Source organism: Carettochelys insculpta, chromosome 3 (assembly GCF_033958435.1).
Source record: "Carettochelys insculpta isolate YL-2023 chromosome 3, ASM3395843v1, whole genome shotgun sequence".
Classification (NCBI taxonomy): Eukaryota; Metazoa; Chordata; order Testudines; family Carettochelyidae; genus Carettochelys; species Carettochelys insculpta.
The window spans coordinates 209,375,568-209,401,172 of NC_134139.1; the positions used below are offsets into that span (position 1 = coordinate 209,375,568).

General features: G+C 45.4%; 1 protein-coding gene across 3 annotated transcripts in view; it reads left to right on the plus strand.

The window, feature by feature from the left end:
- The window catches only part of ASXL2 (ASXL transcriptional regulator 2), a 221,807-nt gene extending 197,480 nt beyond the window's left edge, over window positions 1–24,327 (plus strand). For all 3 annotated transcript variants that reach the window (XM_074991522.1, XM_074991524.1, XM_074991523.1), the window contains 3 exons: window positions 9,151–9,256; window positions 16,615–17,332; window positions 18,656–24,327. In XM_074991522.1, coding sequence (XP_074847623.1) covers window positions 9,151–9,256; window positions 16,615–17,332; window positions 18,656–21,100 — 3,269 coding nt within the window. In that variant the 3' untranslated portion in view covers window positions 21,101–24,327. The remainder of the gene's footprint in view (window positions 1–9,150; window positions 9,257–16,614; window positions 17,333–18,655) is intronic.
- The last annotated feature ends 1,278 nt before the right edge of the window (window positions 24,328–25,605 follow it).

The window sequence follows — 25,605 nt, forward strand, 5'->3', positions numbered from 1 at the left end:
CCTGTGGAACTCCTTGTCAGAGGAGGCTGTGAAGGTTAGAAGTATAAGAGGGTTTAAAAAAGAGCTAGGTAAATTCAAGGATGTTAGGTCCATTTATGTGTCTTAGCCAAGACACATGGGTAAGAAATGGTGTCCCTAGCTTCTGTTTGTCAGAGGCTGGAGATGGATGGTAGGAGAGAGATCATTACCTGTTCAGTTCACTCCCTCTGGGGTGCCTGGTATTGGCCACTGTTGGCAGACGGGATACTGGGCTGGATGGACCTTTGATCTGACCCAGTTTGGCCATTTTTATGTTTTTAAATCATTCTTTTCATAAGACTTCTAGATAGCATTTGCTGAATTCAGATCTCCAGTATCTTTTTGATGGTTATGCAGCCATGATATTTTTAAAATTCTTCTATAACACTATAATTCAAAGTACTATAATTTCATTATTATGAAGTGTTTGCATCTCTGTGTTTCACAACAGTAATTTAACACAGACTAAATGTAAATTATTAAGAGCTGGACTTTTAATCTTTAGATTTATGTCTCTTGTCAGATGCTTATTCTTCCAGCATCTCTCTCATTCTTGCTGTTTTGGTGCCGATGTTGGTTTCTGATCGTCCATCTTCTATAAAGATGTTTACTAAAGCAATAATCTCACCTTTTGTGTAGTTGTCATTCACTGGAATTTTGCACATGTACCCAGGATTCTTGCGTACCACCATGTCTTACCCATATTCAGTTTTATGCCATTCTTTTTGCCATAGTCATACATAATCTCCACCAATTTCATCTTCTGAATCTGCCCACAGCACCTTATCATTCACATATTGAATGTCATTCAGCCATTTTACGTTCATCTTAATATTTTATTCTGTTTCTTGGCTATAATTAGACTCACTATAAATATTGAGTAAAGGGTGTTTTGCAACTGCGTAATGGAGATTTCATGTGAAATGGGAAAACGGCTGCACTCAAAATGGTCCATGAGGAAAAAGTACCAGCTAGTGTTTATCCAGACCATAGGGCAGAGAGAAAGTTCCATTGGAGACGTGTTCTTTTGAAAAAATGTGACACTCAGCATGGCAAGACGACTTTCTCTAGAAATAATGTGTATGACAAGGCAGAGACCCTGAAAAAATATAATGTTGGGATGGTAAAGCCATTGTAGTGGAACTAGCAATTTCTATGATCCATAATTTGTTCACAGAAGAAGGAGGCCATGTGCCATGTTACAGAACTATGGTAGCTCCATTTGTCCCCTGGGCTACATGCTGGCCACTGCTTCTATTTGCATACAGAGGTGTTGTTTATCAAAGCCAGTGAGGCATCATTTTATCTCAATTACTTCATTTAAAATATGTACCAAAATGATGAAAGTCAATATGTCATTGGTGACATTGTGGCAGAAACATGCTTTGGGTACCACCATTATATAGCTTCATCTGAGGATTTAACTGCTAGTCACATGCCAGGTTTTGGAGAACAATATTCCAATCTGATGTAGCTAATATTTCTGATCCCCACCCTGCCCAGAGTGTACTACTTACAAGTCCCCTACAGCAGGATCCACGCAGATATGCAGTTGAAGAAAAACGAACCCCTACTTACCTCACGGTAACTGTGATACTTGGAGATGCTGTAGTTGGTGTAGATCCCATGACCCAACCTTCTGCTCTGCTTTATGGAGTATCCCCCAGTCACAGGCTTTTACCTGCAAGGGGCCCTATAGGAAGGCTTGCAGTTGCTCTGCCTTTAACAGGTTACAGGATATCACTGTAGAGTACCAAACAGTTTTGTTTGGCTCTTTCCCCCACACAGAGAGCATGTTGCAACATTACTCTGTGATTTGCACTGGCTGCCAGTTGATTTTGAGGTGAAGTTTACAATATTGGTTTTGATTTGTAGTGTTAAATCAACTGGGTCTTGGCTATTTGAGAGAACTGGCAGTTAGTATCCTCTAACAGCTCTGTGGCTTACATGGAAGTGGGCTGCACCTATGAGTTATTGGCTTAGAAATTTCTTTCCTTTCCCATGATCTGCCACAGTCTGGCTTCATACCTCAATGGCAACCTCAGCTGTTTTCTCAGCCTCTTTTTTTTTCTTTTCTTCCAATAAGATAAAGATTTGATTGGCAGAAGGGGAATAAAGGGAAGGAGTATATTATGGTGTCCAAAGGTTTTTATGTTTGTTTGGCATGTTTTGCTAGCTTGTTTAACTTTTGTGACAGGCACAGTTGGAAAATTAAATACATTATTGATCACTAGGCATGGATTGCAGCCACCTGTGGACTGCAAAAGTGGTTTAATGCACCTAGCAACTCTATCCACTAGTTTAGAACAGGAAGTAAAGAATAATCCTAATTTACAGCTGAAATTGAAAGGGGAATTTCAGGATACAGACTGCAAACTAGATTGAGTCTCTTAATTTAAAATACTGCCATAGTATTGTTAAATGACCACAAGAGCTTGGTGGTTCTTCGAGTGGTCCCCGTGGGTGCTCCACAGTAGGTGTCAGGCTCGCCCTGGCGCCGCAGATCGGAAATCTTCTAGCAGTTTCCTCTGGATTGCGCATGCGCCAATGCGCGCTGCTCCTTCACGTGCCCCCAGTCATGTGCGTGATCCGTTCCCCGCCAGTTCCTTCTCAACTGCCAATGGCTGCAGATGGAATCCGCTCCGGCTCCAATGCCTGAGACAGATGAGACTGTTAATTCTAGTTGTTAGCTTTTTTTTTTTTTTTTTTTTTTGTTACTATTATACGTAAAAAAAAAAAAATAGTAACTAAGTAAGAGAAGAGGAACGGACGGGAGAAGAGCGGACAAAGAAGGCTGAGTTAAGCCGTCCACTGCCCTAAAGGCCGTAAATGTTATTTGTTTGAAGAACGCAGTGATTAGTGGCTAAGTACCCTATTAACAGTTGAAGACTCACCGGGATGTCTTCCTCGGGGTTGAAGAAGTGTGAGTCATGCCGCGAGGCTATGCCGGCCTCTGATGGGCATAGTAAGTGCATTCGTTGTCTGGGGGAGTCCCATGTTACCCAGAAGTGCTCTCACTGCGCTAAGCTTACAGCCAGGGCCAGGAAGGACAGAGAAATGAAGCTCAAAATGATCTTGTTTGATAAGGCCCTTCAGCCCGAGCCACCGGAGAAGCCTCACACAGAAGGGCCCTCAGGGTCGCACAAAAGGAAGGTGGCTTCTTTGACCCCCTCTGTGCAAAAGAAGCAGCAGCTCTCCCCGGCTCGATCCTTGCCGGTGACTTCAGCGAGCAGGACGAGTGGAACGCAGAGCCCTAAACTGCGGGCTGATGAAAGTGGCAGCGTGGCTGTGGCTGGGCCTCCGATTATTCAACAGTCGGCACCAAGGGCGCCGCGGGCACCAGCATGGCAAGTGCCGGAATCAGCGGCGCCACCTCACGCGGCACCGGCTCTCACGGCGCCGACGGCGCAAGGACACCCAGCACGAGGCCAAACGGCGCCAGAGGAAGCTACCCGCGCGGCACCGCATATGATGGCACCGAGCGCGGCACCGACAGTGGGGCCGAGATCCCTGGCACAGGAGGGGGCGGCACCCACCCTGCAGGAGTGGGGGAAGCTAGGGCTAAAACCCAGCACCACAGTCCATCTCCAGACATTGCTGTGCTGCCATTATCACCCAGCCCCCGCCCCCGCCCCCAGATACATACGCCACGTCGTCAGGCAGCAATTCCAATGGCCTGTTTCAGTCCCCCCTCCCCGTTCCTCCAACCACCTTCGCCTTGGCTCAGGCCACCTTCACCCTTTTCGGGCATGGATCCCTACGAATACTATCACAAACCAGCTTCACCATTATCAATGTCGTCACGGAGATCCCACTCTTCCAGACATCATAGGTACACACTCGGATCGTGGTCCAGGTCTCCATCAATGGGCCCTTGCCCATGTTGTTATGGCCATCCTCCTCATACTGAACACCGACATCGGAGGTCCAGATCCAGGGGCAGATCCCCACCCACTCCTCGCCAACACCCCTACATACACTCTTGCTCTGGGAGACGAACGCAGTTGTCCCAGGTGGAAATAGGTCCAGATTCCCGAGACTTTCCTTCACATCACACGAAGGAGCAAACATACCAGCGAACTCAGGAACCAGAGGAGTTGGAGGAGGTTTATCCTAGCGGCAGCGCCTCATCCTCCCCAGATGAGGCAGTTGTCCCCGGGGACATCTCCCCTCCGGATGACCTTAAACAATTCCAAGATCTGTTCAAAAGAGTAGCATACATGCAGGACATTCAAATAGCAGAGGTGCAGGAGAAGCATCATAAACTCCTGAAAAATTTGAGACCCCCCGGCTTCATCTAAAATCGCCATCCCACTGGACGAAGCCATTATGGAATCAGCCACTAACATATGGCAGACTCCAGCCTCTATCTCGCCTACGAATAAAAGGGCGGATAAGAAATACTTTGTCCCAGCCAAAGGCATGGAATTCCTGTTTAGCCACCCACACCCCAATTCTTTGGTGGTTGAATCGTCCCAACAGAGGTCAAAGACGCCTCAGTATAAATCAGGGGGGTCAGATAAAGATGCTAAGAAGTTAGAACTGTTCGGCAGAAAGGTCTACTCCTCCTCTACCTTATTACTGAGAATGGCAAACTATGCGGCACATTTATCAAACCATAACTTTGACAATTACTCTAGACTTACCTCTCACATGGATTTCCTCCCAGAGGACAAGAAGCCAGTGTTAAAGGCGATCGTCCAGGAGGGCTATGCGGCCTCGCGAATGGGAGTTCAGATTGCCCTGGACATGGTGGACACAGCGGCACGCTCAACAGCCGCAGCCGTGGTAATGTGTAGGGAATCCTGGCTCCAGACATCTGGTATCCCCAGAGATCTACAGGTGAAGATCGTAGATCTTCCCTTCGACAAGCAAAAGTTGTTTGCAGAATCAACTGACTCGGTCCTCCACTCTAGCAAAGATTCGAGGGCCACACTTAAGACCCTGGGTATCTACACTCCTCTGTACAAGAAAAAGAAATTCTACCCCAACAAAGGCGCTACGCTTACGAGCCACAACGTGCACAATACCAGCGAGGCTATGACCAAGGGTGCCATCAACAGCAGCAAAAGTACAGGGCCCCCAGGCGACATTCTCAACAAAGTCGCACAACCTCGGGGCAAGCCCAGAGTCAGCAAGTTTGACGGGTATGTCGAGGACTGCACTATCAACACCATCTCTCAATGCCACTCTCACCTCATGTTCCATCATCGCCTCAAACCGTTCTACTCCCAATGGCACAACATCACAACAGACAAATGGGTGCTGGAAATTATAGCCACGGGTTACAGGATCCCCTTCCAGTCAGTATCACCACCGAAACCTCCCATCCGGCCTCTTCTCAGGGACCCTTCTCACGAGACAAGCCTGAAGCAGGAGGTAGATCACCTCATGTTCATAGGGGCGGTGGAAGGAGTACCGGAACAATTCCAAGGGAAAGGTTTTTACTCACGCTACTCCCTAACAGAGAAGAAAACAGGAGGCTGGAGGCCGATCTTGGACCTACGGGGCCTCAACCGATACTTGTGCAAGCAGCGCTTCCGGATGATTACAGTTGCCTCCATACTTACGGCACTGGACGATGGAGACTGGTTTGCAGCCTTCGACTTACAAGATGCTTACTTTCATATAACAATCCACCTGGCACACAGACGTTTCCTCCGCTTCACGGTCAGTGGGGAGCATTTCCAATACAGGGGTCTTCCGTTCGGCCTATCCTCGGAACCCAGAGTCTTTACCAAACCCTGGCAGTGGTATCAGCTTACCCTGCACAGGCAGGGCGTGTTTATTTTTCCATATCTGGACGACTGTCTACTGAAAGGGGCCTCAAAAGCAGAGGTCCTACGCATGATACATGTCACCGCGAACACGTTCACTTCACTGGGCCTAGTTATCAACCTCGCAAAGTCAAAGACCGAACCCACGCAAGATATAGAATTCATGGGGGCGCGCATAAACTCTATTACATCAAGAGTATACCTGCCCGACGCCTGCTTCCACACCATCAAATCCCTGGTACAAGTCATGATGTACAGCCCCGCGGTGCCGATCCTAACATGTCTGCAACTTTTGGGGCACATGGCGGCCGCCACATTTGTGGTACAGAATGTCAGGTTACACATGCGAAGCCTGCAGTATTGGCTGGTGAGCGTTTACAGACCGGCAGCCCATACCATCCACAGGGTAGTATCACCCACGACGGAGGTACGAAAGTCACTAGTGTGGTAGGCGGATCCCAAGAACCTGCTAGTGGGAGTACCCTTCCACCAACCACAAATTTCTGTTTTTCTTACAACCGATGCCTCCCACATAGGATGGGGAGCGCACATTGGCAGCAAGGTGGCACAAGGGCTATGGTCCCCTGTGGAACAGACACTGCACATAAACATACTGGAGCTCAGAGCAGTGTTCAGTGCGTGCAGACATTTTCGGAAATGCCTGCACGGCAAAGTAGATGGGATCAATACCGACAATACCTCCACCGTGTTTTACATCAATCGACAAGGAGGGGCATGGTCCCGTGCGCTATGCGCAGAAGCAGTCCGATTGTGGAACTGGTGCATTGCCAGCAACATAACGTTGAAAGCCTTGTACTTGCCCGGTGTCCACAACATGAAGGCAGACCAACTGAGCAGGCGCTTTGCACTCACGCACGAGTGGCAGATCCACTCCGACCTGCTCCAACGCATATTTCACACCTGGGGGTTTCCCCAAGTCGATTTGTTTGCCACCCAACACAACAGAAATGCCCTCAGTACTGCTCCAGAGCAGGAATAGAGCGGGGGTCCTTGGGGGATGCCTCCATGATCTCATGGAAGGGCCCTCTACTCTATGCGTTTCCCCCCACAACACTCATCCACAAGGTTCTGCAGAAAGCCAGAAGGGAGAGAGCTCACATGATACTCATAGTCCCAACCTGGGACCGACAACAATGGTTTCCCCTGCTTCTGCGCATGTTGGGTCATCCACCACTCCCCCTACTGGTGGTGCCGGACTTACTTACGCAGGCTCAGGGGTCCATAGTATACCCGCACCCTCAGGGACTCCACCTACAAGCATGGCTAATCCATGGCTCAGCACCTTAGAGAGCACGTGTATGGAGGGAGTAAGACAAGTCTTAGAGTGTAGCCGAAGGACCTCCACCAGGAGGACTTACGAACAGAAATGGACACGATTTACCTCCTGGTGCCCTTCCAAGCAGTTAGCTCCTCTTGACGTCCCTTTAACTGTAATTTTGGAATACCTGCTGGACCTCAAACAAGACAGGCTTTCTCTATCCTCGCTAAAGGTCCACCTCACAGCTATATCAGCTTTTCGGCACAAAGAGGAAGGGCCCACCATATTTGCCCATCCTATTGTCACAAGGTTCCTGGAGGGGCTGGTAAACCTGTACCCCCCTTGGAAACTGCTACCACCGTCATGGAGTTTGGACTTGGTACTCCACACGCTATCGGAATCGCCCTTTGAACCATTAGCCACGGTACCCCTCTGACTACTTACCATAAAAACAACCTTCCTTCTTGCGATTACGTCAGCCCACAGGGTGAGCGAACTCGCAGCAGTGATGGCTGCTGCACAGTATTCTCAAAATAAGCAGTGATCTTACGGTTACACCCAGCCTTTGTTCCGAAAGTTTCCTTGGAGTTCCACATTAACAAACCAATAGTACTACCCTCGTTTTACCCAAAGCCTCACAGCTCCAGCAAGGAGGCACGACTGCATCTCCTAGATGTGAGGAGGGCGTTGGCCTTTTACATATACAGAACTAAGCCCTTTCAGAAAACGGACACAGTCCTGGTGTCTCTCGCTCCCAGGTCGAAAGGGGAAGGCCTCTCTTCCCAGAGAATTTTAAATCACATTGTGTCCTGCATAAAACTGTGGTACGAGCTCCGAAAGACCCCTCTGCTAGCTCCACCCAAGGCTCACTCCACCAGAGCAGTGGCGTCGTCAACGGCCTTCTTCAAGGGAATCGCGTTGAAAGACATTTGCAGAGCGGCAACTTGGTCATCTTACGACACCTTCGCCAAGCATTATGCCCTGCATTGGGTGTTCAATGAGGATCTGTCGACAGCAGTCCTCTCAAGGGCAAGCTGCACATGAATTGAGTACCCACCTCCTTACTTGGGGTTACTGCTGGGTAGTCACCTACTGTGGAGCACCCACGGGGACCACTCAAAGAAGAAAGAAAAGTTACTCACTTGTAGTAACGATGGTTCTTCGAGATGTGTCCCCGTGGGTGCTCCACTACTTGCCCATCCTCCCCGCTTCGGATCTCTGTCAGGTGTTTTTCAGGAGCATCCGGGGCAGTTGGTCAAGGAACTGGTGGGGAACGGATCACGCACATGACCGAGGGCGTGCGAAGGAGCGGCACACATCGGCGCATGTGCGATCCAGAGGAAACTGCTAGAAGATTTCCGATCTGCAGCGCTGGGGCAAGCCCGACACCTACTGTGGAGCACCCAAGGGGACACATTTCGAAGAACCATCATTACTACAAGTGAGTAACTTCTCTTTTTACATCCTCTCTTGAAAGACAGTACTAGCAAAATAACAGTTACAAGTCAAAACTATTGTGTTGTATCTCTAATAATACATAGTCTCTAGTCTATCAAAACAAAAAAGCAGTTATATAGCACTTTAACAAAATAATTTATTTGGTGATGAACTTTCATGGCACAGACCCACTGGATCTGAAGTGTCTGTCTCACGAAAGCTCATCACCTAATAAATTATTTTGTTAGTCTTTAAAGTGCTACATGACTGCTTTTTTGTTTTGATAATCTGTAAAAGAGGCCTTGCTGAACTAGTTCCTAATGCACTGGTTTAGCTAAAAATGGCAATGAACCTTAAGTCTGGCTGTCTCTCTTGATTGCAAAACAGCAGGAATGTAGAACTTTAAAGACTAACAAAAAGATTTATTCAGTGATGAGCTTTTGTGGAACAGAACCCCATGAAAGCTCATAACCATATAAATCATTTTGTTAGTCTTTAAAGTACTACATTCCTGCGGCTTTGTTTTGTTGGAGCACAGACTAACATGGCTACCTCTCTGTTGCTATTCTCATAATAACAGGTGGCCTAGAACTTCTTTTTGCTTGCCCTTTTTGCTGAGATCCATTTTGTGTATTGTAGGTGAGTTCACCCCAGAAATGCAACTGAGAATACGACAGGAGATTGAAAAGGAGAAAAAGGTGGAGCTGTGGAAGGAACAATTCTTTGAGAGTTACTATGGCCAAAGGTAAGAAACTGGACTGTCTTTCTCCTATGGCACGTCCTGAGGCACTGGTTCCCAGAGTTTGGAGCTCATTTTTTTTCATGGAATAATCTTTATTAGTGAGCTTCTAAGTTGATTGAGGGTCAACTAAATCTGTCCATAACAGCATCATAAAAAACCCTGTTAGCTCATGTTAATTCCTGGTCTGTTCTGGATTGTTCCCTAAAGCACAGTTTCCAATACTTCATCCATCTAGCTCTAGCCCTCCTCGTCTGCTACAGTGCAGGGTGTAGTTGAGGGTTCACATCTCTTCCCCATCTACACTCTCATAGGTTTGGAAATTCCATCCCCAAAAGTTTCCTTGGCATATTCCAGCCAAGTTACCTATTCAGTATTTACTGTCTTTGAGTATAATTTTTTATCTTCACGTGTTCTTCAGCTATGCATACCATTGTGAATCCTCATGGATCTTGATTCAAAGACTGTTGAGCTGAACTCTCACAATCACTGTCGAGCAGAGTTCTCACATTATTCTGTTCAAATTGTTCATAGAATTATAGGTTAGAAAGTAACCTCAGGACGTTGAATCCAACTGCCTGGTGAAAGCAGGACCAGTCCCAACTAAATCATCCCAGAGAGATTTTTGTCAAGAAGGTTCTTAAAAACCTCTAAGGATGGAGATTCTACCACCTCTCTAGGTAATCCATTCCAGAGCTTCACCACTCTAGTGAAATAGTTTTTCCTGATGTCCAGCTTAGACCTCCCTCACCACAGAACTGAGGACTCAGATTTGGATGCAATACTTCAGATCCAGCCTTACTAGTGCCGAATAAAGAGGAACAATTACCTTCCCAGATCTACTGTCTTAATTACCCAATAAAGGGGAATAATTACCCCCCTAGACCTACTGGTTTAATAGAGATCCTAGCTTCCCTCTTGCTAGGAGAGAACCGCAGCTTTCTCTGTCCTCAGGCTCTGGAGACTGTAGTTTGTGATAGGTGTCCAGTTGTTGCCTTTAGCAAACCCAAATATGTGAAAGGACAGAATCTGTCCCAGAGAGCACCCTGCCTGTTTTTCCACTTGCCTGTGTTGTCTGGTGGGCACAGGGGAGCGGAATTGTATGCTGCCTGGCACATCTCCAGCTGATGGAGAGGAGGGAGCCTCTCTTGAGAGGATTGCTGCAAATTAAGTGCACTTAGTCGTTCAAATAGGCAGCCACGGACCAGCACAGGCAACTTTACTGGGGTGTGAAGGGACACTGGTTGGCATCCGCTGTCCCACCTAAAAAATCACAAGTACCCAATGACAATGTTGTGGCATGGTGCGTGTAGCCTGCTATCAAATAAGACTACTGGCCCATCATTCCGCATGAGATGAGGGTCTGGGATACTTGGGCCCCTGGATAATTTTGGGTAATCCAAATGGCGTATGAACCATGATTTGATCACCAGCATCCAAGAGAGTGTGACTCCTTAAGTCACCCCAGGGAAGACAACCCTATCAGAACATTCCTCACTGCCTTGTGGGTAGGTTCGGGAGATCCAGAGACTATGGGAGTAAACCTGGAGAGCAAATCCAGAGTGGAGACCCTAAGGCGGGTAGCAGGGAGGATTCATCCAACCTGCTTTCTGGCATCTCCGTGCAGTCACCTCAGTTCCACATGTACTGACCTTTGTCTTTCCTTTGGATTCAACTGGTTGACTGAGAGGGGGATAGTGCCTCTTGGGCAACACACTTGCTCCAAACACTAGCCAAGGCAATGCAGCTTGTAAGAGGGTGCCAAATGGAGAGGACACTCCAACCTTGCTGACAGCATGGAAACAACACAGGAAGTGGCAGTTATGGGTTATAAGCCCTCCTCAACTGGCAAAGAGGACAATGCCATGGGTCACTTTCGTCAGTGGGAGGAGTCATCGTACTCCACTGGTCAGCTACTGCCCGCCTCAAGCCGTGCAGCCCCCGGGTCAGTAAGGTGCTGACGCACCACATCTGCCTTTGTCATTGGGGCATGGGGATAGACCAGAAATTGAAAAATAGATATACATGACGTACCCGCCATAAAATAAAATAATAAATCAACTTGCCTCCGGCTCGGCAGCTGGAATATGTGGACCATATGTCCAGGACTTGAATCTGCCTATGACGTTATGAAGACAGACTCAATTTGCAAAATAGCAGTCATAGATCAACAGCAACACAAACTGAACATCAACATTGCTGTTCTGCAAGAAACCAGGCTGGCAGGTGCTAGGTCAGCGAAAGAAACCACCTATACTTTCTTCTGGAAGGGCTTGAGTTCAGAGGAACGCTGCCTCCACCGAGTTGGATTTGCTGTTTGGAACAATCTGCTGAAATCTATCAATATGCCCACAGCTGAATCAGAACACATTTAGATCCTTTAAGCTCTGCACCAAGTCAGGATATGTCAACATAATCAGTGCTTATGTACCCATGTTGGCATCATGCACTGAAGACAAGGACCGCTTTTATGACTATCTTCAGAAAGTTATTGACTCCTTTCTAACTGGTGAACAACTGCCATGGGGACTTCAACACAAGAGTTGGACGTGACCATCATTCCTGGCCCGTCTGCCTTGGTCATCACAGTATTGGGAAAATGAACAAAAATGGTCAAAGGCTGCTCGAATTCAGCTCTCAGAATCAGCTCCACATCACTAATACATCCTTTAACTTGAAAGAGTGTCACAAGGTTTCATGGCGCCACCCCAGCTCCAGTCACTGGCATCAATTTGACCTTATACTAGTACACAGGAAACATCTCAACACCGTCAAATTTACACACACATACCACAGCTCAGATTGCGACATGTATCACTCCTTGATCATCAGCAGAGTGAAAATCATCCAAAAGAAACTCTATACGACAAAGTTATGCAGTAAGCCAAAGATCAATACCAGAGATGCACTGAAATGCTCTGTCTTTGCAGATGATCTCATTTGCAAAACAGAACACAAACCTGACCAACAAGCCATTAGAAACATGGTCCATGCTGAGACATGCAATATGCAAATGTTTCAAATCTGCCTTTGGAACATGTAAATTCTCTAACAAAGACTGGATCGATGAAAATGCTGATATTCTTAGGCCTCTTCTTGAAGAAAAACACAAGGCACATCTGAATAATTTAAAGAACCCATCTCAAAGCACAAGAGATCAACTTCAACATGCAAGACCTGCCCTTTAGAGGGAATCCAGGCAAACAAGTATTGAGCCGAGCTATGTTCTGATATTCAAAAGGAGTCTGATTTGGGTGACCTGAAAACTGTCTGATGGATCAGACCAGACATTACCAAAGTCACCCCACTGAAGCATTTAAATAGATAGGTGATCACAGACAAAAAGCTGCAGATGTCCAGATGGGTGAAACACTACTCAAGTCTTTATTCCCATGAGCATACAATAAATACAACCTGAACCTGACATCCTCATTCCAACTCTTCCAGAAATGTCAGAGCTGGATTCAGAGCCTATGGAGGAGGAACTTTCTCAAGCTCTTGATGCTCTCTCCAGTGGAAAAGCACCAGGAAACAACAGAATACCAGCTGAAGGCCTGAAGGCAAACAAGGCTGTGCTCTTCCCCTTCCTCTACGACTTGCTCCTAAAATGGTGGAGAGTGGGAGATTCCACATATGACATGAAGGATGCAAACATTATCACTCTATTTAAAAAAAAAAAAAGCGGGGGGGGAGCAAAAAGGCTGACTGCAACGACCTACAGATCATCTCTTTACTGAGCATCGCAGGGGAAAGCATTTGCCAGTGTCATTGTCAAACATCTGCTAAAACTCGCAGTCTGAGTCTGTTGAGAAACACAATGTGGCTTCAGGGCTGGCAGGTCAAGAACGAACATGATTTTTTGTCTTCAACTACAGGAAAAATGCAGAGAACAAGGAAAGCCATTATTCATAGCATTTGTGGACTTAACAAAAGCATTTGACACAGTTAGCAGATCAGGACTATACAATGTATTAACCAAGATTGGCTGCCCACCGACCCTACTCAAGCTCATAACATCTTTTCACAAAAACATGAAAGCAACAGTGCAATGTGATGTATCTACAACCAGAACAGTTTGCAATGAACAGCAGAGTCTAACAAAGGTGTGTTCTGGCCCCTATCATCTGCAGCATATTCTTCTCAGTAGTACTAAATTGCTCATTTCAAAACTCACGCAGCAACATGTTTCTTCAGACAAGGTTAGATGACTCTCTCTACAACCCTGGCAACACTCAAGGCCAAAATTAAGGTCAAGAAAGTCCTTATTAGAGAATTCCTCTTCGTAGATGGTGCAGCTCTTGTTGCTCCTAATGAAGACATGCTACAGTTGCTGATGGATTCTTTATCCACAGCCTGCAAGTTGTTTTCCCTTGACATAAGCATGAAGAAAACTGTTATATTCGCTCAAGGTATACCTCAGCGGCTCAATGTCATTCTGGATAACAACCCATTAGATGTGGTTCAGTAATACTTTTACCTTGGATCTACTGTCACCACAAACCTATCCATGGATGAAGAACTGAACATCAGAATCGGGAAGAGCTACTATTTTTGGCAGACTTACAAAATGAGCATGGAACAATCCTAAACTGACAGTGAAAACAGAGATATTGATCTACCAGGCATGTGTATTGAGTATCCTGCTATATGGTGCTGAAGCATGAACCACCTACTCGACCCAGGAGAAAAAACTGAACAGTTTCCATTTTCGCTGCCTCCATAGAATTATGAATATCAATTGGCAAGATAAAGTTTCAAATGCAGATGTCCTGTTACAATCTGGTATATCCAGCCTCATAGTGATCCTCAACAGCAGAAGGCTTCGTTGGCTTGGTCATGTGAGAAGAATGGGTGACGAGTGTCTTCCCAAAGAAATCCCTCTTCAGTGAATTGTCATGTGGGTTGAGAAAAAGAGGAAGACCAAAGCTAAGATTCAAGGATACGTGCAAGAGTGCCATGAAAAAATTCAACATCGATCCAAAATCCTGGGAATCTACATCATAAGATAGAAATACCCGGCAATGATTGCTACAACAGGGCGCATCATCCTTCGATAGTATATATGCAAGCCATGCAAAACAACTGTGTCTTAGAAGGAAAAACTCTCAGACTCAAGAATTCGGAAATTGACATGCGGTTATTGCAACCAACCGTGCAAATCCAGTATTGGACAGATAAGCCATGAGAGAAGCTGCAGACTCAAACACTGCCCACAGATCCTCACCGTCACTGCTAACCATTGTTTGAGATGAAAAGGGGCCATAGTATAGATCTACTGGCAGTGTCCATGCTAATGCACCCGCCGTATCCTGTTAGCCTTCTTGCTGAGGGTGCAATCCATCCCCACATCCAAGTCATTAATAAAGATGTTGGGGGGGAAAAATGGCCACAGAACCGACCCTTGAGGTACTTTGTTTGATACTGGCCACGAACCAGGTGCAGAGTCATTGACCACAACCTGTTGAGCCTGACAGTCTAGCCATCTTTCTATCCAACTTAGTCTATCCAATCCATACTTCCTTCACTTGATGGCAAGAATAGCGTGGGACACTGTATCAAAAGCTTTGCTGAAGTAAAGGTGTAATATGTCCACTGTCTTTCCATAGCCACATTTACCTCATCACAGAAGGCAATCTGGTTGTTCAGGCATGACTTGCCCTTGGTGAATCCATGTTGCCTATTCCTGATCACTTTCCTCTCCTCCGAGTGCTTCAAAATGAATTCTTTGAGGATCCACTCCATGATTTTTCAGGGGACTGAGATGAGGCTGACTAGTCTGTAGTTGCCCAGATTCTTCTTCCTCCCTTTTTTAACAATGTAGCCACATTCCTAGCTACAAGCAGCCCTGCCCTCCCCACTGTGAGATGAGGGATTGCAGAACATTTCAGGTTCCTCCATCAGAAGCTGTATACTACAAGTGAAAAGCACAGAGGTAGGATTGATAAGTGTAAAAATAATTTGAAGTTCCGCTCTCTACAGAACTTCATTGATGAGGAGCTGTGCTCAGGTCTGGGACATCGCCTTGGCTCCTGCCCTTTCATCTGTACTGCTTTAAATGATGTGCAGCTTGGGCTGCTCGAAACCTTGCTCTCCTGATGATGAGAGTACCCAAGCTCTGGTAGGTTACTGACACGGACAAATGTAAGGCAGCAGGTGCTGGCTGATAGAGAGGAATGCCTAAAATGTCAAGTGTCCTTTCCTACAGCATCTGCAAGTTCTTGAAAATTGGTGGGGAGATGGATTAAGGAGCAGATCCAAGTTGTGTAAGGTAACTCCCTCTCTTGGCTTGTAGTAAATGGTGCCTAATGCAAACCCCTCGCACAGGATTGGATTGTAGGGAACTGCAGGTTTGATTTCTGTGTTTGTCAGAGACAGATACTGTTGTGGCACGTGATGTGTCCGTCTGCCAAAAGTACCCTCTTGAAAAAGACAATCATTATGAATCTAATATACAAGGAAGTGTTTAAAATCATGTTCATTGTCATTGGGCTGTAGGAATCAATTCTGTGATGCTCTCTGGCTTCATTTGGCCATGCTACAGACCAAGTTTTTTACAAGGCAGTGTGTGTGTGGGCGGGGGTGGGGCGGAGGTTTGAATATCGCAACAGCTGTTTTTTCTGGGAATTTAAGTTCATTTCCCCGACTTATTTGTTTCCCAGGCTGGTAGTGAGGTTAGGGGCAGTCTCATGAGAGGCTGCCTGCCTCCTGAAGGTACAGGGTTGAGATATTAGGTGTGGAGATCTTTGATCATATTCAAACATAAATGCTGTCTTGGAGGAAATTTATTTTTTGAACTCTTTTGACTGAGGGTGCTTCAGTATTATAAAAAAAATCTGTGCAAAAATGGTGCACTCTCTGGGCAGGGGATGTTTGTAACCCTTTCCAGATCTCTTTTTGTAAACTCCAAGTTGTGGGGGTAAGGCTTAGGGGAGCCAGGTGGAAATCCTACGGGTTTGTTGGGGTCATCTTCTGTTATATCCAGGGATGGCTGCTTAAAGGGAGCTTTAGCCATAGTAGCTTCTTGTAGCTGAACAGCTGAACCATTGGTGAAATCCTTTTCAGTCTGTGACCTGGAAAATTAGCATTGGTGTAAAGGAAAGCCCTGTACCATGTAACAAGGCCCTTCTTGTTGATGTTTAAAGAGCGCTGCTTCTGGACCAGTAAGTTCTATGTAGGTTGGAAGAGTGGTAGCTTCAAGGAAGAGTGTCAAAAATGGTGAGTTTAAAATCAGAGAAAATGATTTGTATAAATTTTTCTTCAGGTTCTGGTAGGGATACAGAACCTTCTGCACCCATTTTTCATGGCAAAAATGCTTTCTTCAGGCCTATGTTTTATGAAACATATTTTTTCTTTTTTCTTGTTAGTTCTGGAATGAATCCTGAAGAGTCCAGGAGACTGACAAAATACACCAGCACTGCTGACACACAGGCCGGGAATCTACCAGCTGAACAAATGAAATGTATGCTCATTTCCAAGGCATCACCCAAGAAAGAGGAGATAATACCTCTGTCTGAATCTAAAGCACACACAGTGCAGGCGGCACCACAAGTACTGAAAAAAGAAGACAGAAGAGATGTGCATCCCCGAATAGGCAAACCAGTAGTGTCTGTAAATTCCTCAGATAACAATGCACTGAAACTTAATGACCAAGCGCTCCATAGGCTTCTGAATGATACTGAGGAATCTAAGCAAGAAAAGCCACAAACTGCTTCTGGTCATCAGCCAGAAGTCAGACAGCACACACTCTTCAAGGATCTGTTAGTAAAGGAAAACACAAGCCCTTCAGTCTTGGCCCACAACAAACCAAAGAGCCCCAAAGCAGGCGAAGTAGTGGCAAGCAAGGTGAGTCAAGTGACTCATCAAGAAATACCTAAAACAGAACCCCCTGCAACCGAAGAAATGGACAACAGTGCTGAGGGCCTCAAGAGGAAGTCAGCAAGTGAGGAAGAAGTGCTGGTTAGTCCTGAAAAAAAACCACGAATCATGGACAACTGTCAGTACCAGCAGTCATTTCGGACCCAACCACAGTCCTTTCCTGCAGCAGGGGAGGGGGCACAGGTGCGAAAGGTTCCACCACTCAAGGTAAAGGAAACTGGAGACACGTTCATCATGGGGGTATATAGGCCATTTCCACTAGTAACTCTTTAAAAAGTTTTGCTTTTATTTTGAATCCAGCTATGCATATAACTCCCACTACTTGCATGTTATAGTAATGAGAGTATTTGATATAGGAATCCCAGAGCCCTGCCATTTGGCTATGAGAGTCTTCTGCCCTGCTGATGAAGTTTGCACTCCTGTCAGTGGGTAGTTCAGGTCTATAGTATGAGACAGTTGTAAAAGCCCTGAACTGGAATAATAGGGGACACTGTAGATCAATTGGCAGTTGCATCGGGAAATCTGGGGAGGAGTTTTCAAGACTAGGGATGGAGGAGTGTACAGTGCACAACAGATGTGTGAACATTCCCAGTATTTGAATAGATGAAGATTGAGCTTCCCACATTGTCAAACAAAAATCAGCTACCTACCTGAGCTCAACAGATGGCTAGGACTTCAATACCGTGTATCTTTTATGGGGCTTGGTGTGACTGACTGGATGCAATGGGCTGCGTGTGTGTGTCTCTCAATCTGAGCAGTAAATGGGGAAGACTTTTTGGGATAACCACTCAGTTCTAAAACCCCACCACCTGCTGCAGCCTGGATGTACAAAAGGGAGCAATGTATCACCACTGATGTAAGAGACAGGCTGCAGGGGAAGTTCCTACAAGGCAGTATATTTGGCTGAGATCCAGTTCTGAGTGGGAGCCATCCAACTGGTGAATAGTGGACATACTTCTTGAGGTCATGTGACACTGCCTCTGCCAATAGGGCTGTGTGTGTACAGATAGCTGCGGCTTCTTCACTGGCACTGTGTTATACATAATGATAGAACTTCAGAAGTCTGCACGTTTTCAAAAACAGCCCCATTTCTGTGACTGCAAAAGCATGGATTCTAATTACACAGTTACGTGCACCTACGGTTTAGGCTCTCTAAGGTCTAATTGCCTCACCTGTAGACACAATCAAGAATTCAGATACGTCCGGCCTAAATGGTGCTTGGAAAATTGTATCCAGAATTATTTATTCCTATAATTTTGTCCTTTCCAAGCTGAAGCTATCTGGGCATTGAATTCTCTATCGTGCCTGTTTTATCCTGGATTTCTCAACTGCCTTCATGAGTTGGTAACACAGAATTAAATTAGATAGCTTGCTAATAAACAGGTCTTTACCAGACATATTTCCCATTTAATTTAACTGAATACCATTAAGGATTTGTCTTAATGTATAAATTTCTGACTGCTATAAATTTAGAATTTGTGTGTAGATAATTCGCTTCTGCTCAGTTATCTCTTCTCTACTTTTTTCCAGATTCCTGTCTCAAGAATCTCCTCTATGCCATTTCTTGCTAGCCGGGTCTCTCACGGGGCTTGCTTTCCAACCTCTGTCACCAGTCCTGGAAGAACGGGGGCCAGAACTTTGGCAGACATCAAAGCAAAAGCACAGCTGGCCAAGGCCCAGAGGGCAGCAGCTGCAGCAGCAGCCGCTGCCGCAGCCGCCAGTGGGGGAGCCATCCCAGGTCCTGGTCCAGGAGGTGGTGGTGGTGGCCCAGGAGGGGGAGAAGGAAAAGAGAAAAGTAGTACAGCAAAAAATGGAACCAATGAAACTGGAATTCAAGGCAGTGCCCTGGAACTGGCAGGAACTGGAAGCGGGGGAAGTACGAGAAGGCCTTTTCCCCATTGTCCAGAGACCAATTCCCAAGTGGAGACCCAGGCAACAGAGCAGACATCACCTTTCAGTGTCTCTAGAGCACAACTACAGCAGACCCCCACAGCACAACCCAGAACTGCAACTAGAAACAGAGGGGAAGAGTCACCATCACCAGCCCCACCAGCATTAGAGGCAATGAACAGAGTGAAAGTGAGCCCTCCAAATGTGACTGTAAGTCAGGTTTCTGGACCTTCCATTGGTTCAATCCACATAGGTTCTGTCCATAATGACAAACAAGAGAAAGGACCTTCGGCTCTAGCAGGTCCAGGCCAGATCTCAGAGGCACCACCTGTCAGGAATGACCCAATCTGTGTCAGTGTATCCAGAGCAGGTGTTGACAAAAATGTGACCAAGTCAGCACTTACTGCCACAGAAGGGACCAGCCTAAGTATTCCTACAAGGAAACTTCTTTCCCCTCTGGTATCTTCACTGGCAGCCGTAACCTCAGAAACTCAGGCTGGTGTTATGGTAGCATCTGCTATATCTACTCCATCCTGTAGCACTTTGTCAGTAACCCCTAGCCTTAAAGCTCATACATCTCCCTTGAGCACAAGTGGACCCCTTGTGAAGACAAGCTCCAGTATTCCTGCTAATAATCCCTTGGTCACCCAGCTGCTCCAAGGTAAAGACGTCCCAATGGAACTAATCATGCCTAAGCCTCTCACCAAAGTAGAAATGAAAACTGTCCCACTAGCTCCAAATGATTCAAATGGGTCAGTGATTTCCAGTGCCACAAACACATCAGGGAATGGCTCTGGAAGGGAAAGTGATGAGAAACTATCAAATTTAGCAATGCAGCAACTTGGAAAGATATTTTTCCCAAGCAAGCAGCTGCCTCATGTTCCAAGGACATTTCCCCTCTTGGGAAAGGATGTGAGGAGCACTAGTGCTGAGCAGTACCAGTGCCCAGAGGCACTCGACAAGGCCACTCAAGAACAGGTCCTTCAGACACTTATCAAGCGGGTCCAGAGGCAGAATCTGTTCTCAGTCCTGCAACCTACACAGCTCAGCCTCAGTCACTCAGGTTTCCAGTTAGACAACAGCTCCACCAGTCAAAGATTCATGCTGGGATTCTTGGGGAGAAGGACATCCAAGCCTGCCATGTCTGGCCATTACCTGCTAAATATTTCCACCTATGGTCGTGGCTCAGAGAGTTTCAAGAGAGGTCTGTCCATGAACCCTGAGACCCGCTTGTGTCTCAATGATCCGTCTGATGATCCAAAAATAGAATTTGGGGAAAGTGAAGAAATAACTGGCAATGGTAGCAGTAGTGATGAAGGAGATGCAGATGATGAAAGTACTGATGATGAATATGAACATATCATTGTAAAAGAAGAACCCCTGGCTTCCCAGGTCTCCAGCCAGCGTGAAAGAGAACAGGTATCAGACAAAGTAAACACTTCAGATTGCAGTGTGCCTGCTAGAAGGAACATAAATAAGGAGGCAGGAGCCAGACAGGAACATGTTCACCAGTTCCCAGGAGACCAAATGTTCGATGGAACTGCATTAGCAAGAGATTTAATTCAGGCTGCCCAGGAGCAAGTGGCACATGCTATGAGGGGCAAAAGGATGCACAGCAGTCCTGAAGTCTACAGCACTTCTGCATCAGTTGCAGGCTCTGTTTTGCAGCAGCCCCCCCTGCTTTCCCACTCATACTCTCCAAAGCTGTACGGAAACTCTGCAGCACAGCTCATTGGTCCTAATTACAGTGGCACTATAAATGTGTCCACCTCTCCAGAGGTGAACCAAGGGGGTCTCATGACCGGGCTGTCTGAATGCAATCAGTTGGCCAGTAGCATGGAAAATGTCATGTCCTTCTCTGTGACTGTAACCACACTTCCTGCCAGCCAGGCTTTGAACACGGGCAGCCACAATCAGACCATCCCAGTTCAAGCCTTTGGTGATGACAACAACATGGAGGATTCACCTTCTAAATGCTACTGCAGGTTGAAAGCCATGATCATGTGCAAAGGCTGTGGTGCCTTCTGCCATGATGACTGCATCGGCCCCTCCAAGCTCTGTGTCTCCTGCCTTGTAGTACGGTAACTGAGACACATGAGAGGAAGTGGGAAGTGGCTTAGTTTTGTGCCTCCTTTTGAAATTACAGCCGGAAGAAAGAAGAGTTTTACAGCCTTGCACAGAGACACGTTACTGAATCAGGAATACAGAGTAGCATTCTTCTTTCATTGAAGAAAGAGCACCTTGTTGTATAGTGAGTCTAAGTGAGCTCAACTATGTGAATTGTGACAAGAGTTTGCACTTAAGAAATCATGTAAATATGTCACATTATTTTGTTTAAAGAATATTTTTTCAATCTTTTAGACGACAATGTTTGACTTATACTGCAGATTCATTAACCCATCTCCTATCAGTTCCTATTCCAGGGTAGCCTAAACCCTGCTCTCTATTAATAAGAGAACTTCCAGCCAAACTTTAGTCCCTTGGTCTTTCCATAGTAAAACAGAAAGAATAGGAAAAATAAAAACTGGGAGATCAAGAAGATTTAAGTTTTCTGTTGAGCACAGAACTCTGAGGTTTGGTGTCTCAGTTCAGGGTTGTCTCAGTTAGTTGAACTGATCGGGAAATTGGGGTCGTTAGTGTTCTAACTGGCACTCATTTGAAAGGCTATCAGTTGCCCCCAACTCTAGGTTTCTGGAAGCCAAAGTGGGCTGTGCAATAGTGGCTGGGGTTTTTTGGCTGCATATTGTCTGCCTTCCAACTCATCAGTTACAATAGCATTGTCTGTATAAAGTCAGTACCTTGGTTCTCTACTTCTGGGAGATTGGAAAAGCAACGATAGTAGAAATAATCTCCCAAGAATTCAAGTAAGTAATAAAAAAACAATTAGTGATGATCAGCAACCATAAGAGACCATTTAAAGCAAAGGTCTTAATATAAAGCAACCTATGCATCAGACACTTGCTTTATTAGGCATTACAGTGTTAGAACTTAGGTGCCTCTCCAACAATTTCCAACCATCAAACGTGACAATACGTTACACAAGTTAAATGACACACTCACTTATAGTGCTTGCCAGGCAGCTTGTCATGGCTGCTGAACATCGCTGTGATAAGCCAATTTATGTTAAAGTCCTATATCTAGCTAAGCGTAAATCATAGCACACAAAGGGTTGAGTAGCTACATCATTATCTCTAGAGGATATTTCTTCATGTTTCAAAACATCAAATCCTTTGGCCTGATCTCATGTTTTACTCAGATCCAGGATTTTAACAGTTGACATCACAAGCCAAGAATGAGGAGCATTGGCAAAAGTATGTGTGGATCACAGGACTGGAATTGCAGGAGCCCCTGTCATGCATGAGGTTACTGAGAAAGCTGTCTGTGACAAGATGACCCTAATGCCAGGTTGAAGCTAATGATATTAATCCTTCACTCTTGAAAGCATTGATTGTCACAATGTTGCCCAAATTAACTAATCAAAATTGAACAGGCATTACAGCACCATCATCTCAGCAACCAGAATATCCGACAGACTGGCCAGTAAAGTACTTAAATGCCCATTGCTTCCCACAGTATGCAACTGAAGCATACTCCAACTCACATTTCACAATATCAGAGCACTAGGTTATTACTCCTAAAAGTAACATCCTCTTCCCAGCAAAGTGCATCGAGCTCAAGAATCAAAGCCAGTTCCATGTTGTGGCTGTTTGAGAAATAAGTACATTAAGTAGAAATTCATGTACCTTTTTGATGAAAGGGCACAGAAATCACTTTTACGCCAAAGGTATTTTTAAAATGAAAAAATACTAACTGGGTATGATAACTTATCATTAAATACTCCATTAGCTATTCTCTAAGGACTGGGCTTTTGTTCCTAGCTTGAACATACTGTTCCTTCCCCTCGTGTGAAAAATGTCCAGGGTGCCGCAGTTAAAGATAGGCAAGCTAGATGACTGCATACAATGGATTTTATCAGACAATAGCTGGCCATTTGTGTTGGTGAGCAAGTTGAGTGCCTGCTCCCTCAATACTCAAAATATCTCCCTCCCTGCCTGTCTCTGGGTGCCACCCTCCAAACCAAGATTATCATCAGTGAAATACCATAATCTATTATGTTCCCATCCTCAGCTCTGCTCATCCTAAATTTGCTGGGGGGAATATTTTCCCCTAATTGTATGTACTAAGTAATTTTTAAAACAAAAAGAGCCCCTTGGTTTTTGTGACATGTCAAAAGTGTACTCTCAGCAGCATTTCACCAGTAAGCAAACAGTATCCCCAAAGTCGGCCCATTCCATACGCTATAGCTACGGATGTTGGCGTGCATGCAGAAATGCAAACCAAACTTCTGCCTTGCAAACAGTTATTCTGTCAGAGGGAGACCTTTGTTTTAGCGCCTAGTGCATTCTGAAGCAAGTGCCCATTAGGGCAGCGACATAGTACTTTCAGTTTTCCTCTTCCCCATGCAAGAGTTAGTTCTGCGGCATCTTTTGAATTATGGGCTACTGTGTCAGATGGTCATTATGATATCACACACACAACTAACTGGTAACTAAAATGAAACATACTCCTGTTCTCTGAGGCACTGAGAAAAAAAGATCTTTTTCTGTTTTCCTGTATCTCAGGGCTTGTCTATTCAGGACAGTTTTACCAGCCATTCTGGTATAATGATGCATTGTCTGTCTTGTGATTTTCTAATCCAGCTCAAAAACTTTTATAGCCTTCTCCCACAACTCATGAGCATACATCTGGTTGGCCTGCCAGTCTAAGGTCAGCTGATATCTAGTCTCTGTACTGAGTTTTTAGTCTCCCCGTTGGTCATAGGTGTAAACATGCATCTGCACACACGTGTATAACACCTCCTTCCCAGCTGCCATAAACTAACCCAGAAAGGGCACTACAGGGCGAGTCCATACTGCCCAACATTTGATACTATGGGGCATGAATTGCAGAGCACACTAGCATGATATGCTGCAACTCCCCTTAGTGGTTACTACAGGCATGAGCTAAAGGATACTTAGTTCTTGTTGACTTAGTCTTGTTTAAAACACAAGCCTGGCCATTTTGTTCTTGCCCACAGGATCTGTGCAAGGGAGTTACAGCTTGTCATGCTAATGCCCACTGCAATTCCCATCCTGTATTCCAAACGGTAGGGTCATAAAGACAAACCGTTACACTAGAACACACCACTCCATCTGATGAAGTGTTTTTTATCCTGAAAGCTTATGCCCAAGTAAATCTGTTATACTTTAAGATGCCATAGCACTCCTCATTTTGCAGATACAGACTAACACAGCTATCCTTCTGAGATGTAGCAGAGTAACACTGACTGCAAGGGAGATATATATTGGTATAGTTTATATGTGGCTTTAAATCTACCACTTAGTTTACACAGGCGTAATTTTCCCATGTTGACAAGCTCCCTGAGAAGGGAGCAGAAGACTTTGGAGGAACAGGACAGTGGCCTGTGGTCCTGTTGTGCTGGCCGGGACTTTACGTCTATTGCAACTTTCACTTTAAAAGACCTGAAGTTTTATTTCTAGCAGGATATTTAAAATAGGTGTAGAGCCCCTAATTTTCAACTCCTTTGAAATTTGTGGGATCACCTCAGTTGGGAGTTTGCACATCTGGCTCCCATGTTCTGTACACCTATTTCTCTGTGTGATGCTGCCTCTGAGTCCTAAGTAGCTGCTGTTGCATGACATACTGCTTCAGGAACTGAATTAAGTGAGTCACTATCACAGCAAGAAGGAAACTGGACCTAGGAAGTGTCCAATTTGGATTTGTAATGACCACTATGGTATTAGCAGGACTTTCTTGTTTGTGGTCACTATAATCTTACTCAACAGTGATCTAGAGCTTTACAGCTCAGTTTAGTGCCTTAACTATGTTTGGTTACATCGATAATTTACAGTTGCTGCCCCACTCCAATATAATGAATCCTCTTGGTTGGAGGGCTTTGATTTTACCACAATTAAACAAGCTTTCTCTGGAACTTAATGAAAGTATACCAATAGGTTCACCAACAGCATTAAGCAGCTAGTTAATTATTAGAAACAATGGGGCTTGGATTACTGAATATTTCAGCAATAGGTCTGCCCATACCCTTGAAGGCTTTGCACATTTCACGGTGATGGGGATTAAATAACAATTGGCTCAGCAAGGAGAACCTGAGGACAGAGTAGGAATATTTGTTAGTGAGCACATTTCCTTTCAGCCCGTTCTTTCTAATCACCTGTCCTAAAATGTGTGTCCAGAAAAATAACCCTTTCCTATTGGCTGCTGTTAGTCAAGGGACATTGTGGAGTAGTTTAGATATAACATTTTTGGCTCTGGGCATCCAGATATGGTGCTAGCACTTTATAATAAATGCCAGTGTAAAAATTGGAGACTCAATATTTTGCAATGCCCAATATCAGAGCAATGTTTGTGACATAGAACATTGCCAAAGAAAAGGTTATTCAGAATTAAATCTTCTGCTGCTTGGATTGCAATCCAGACCTTGCAATGGGAGAACTAGAAAGTGAAACTTATCAGGCTGGTTTCACTGTTTATTGCAAAGAATAACTAATTTGATAAACACATTCCATGAA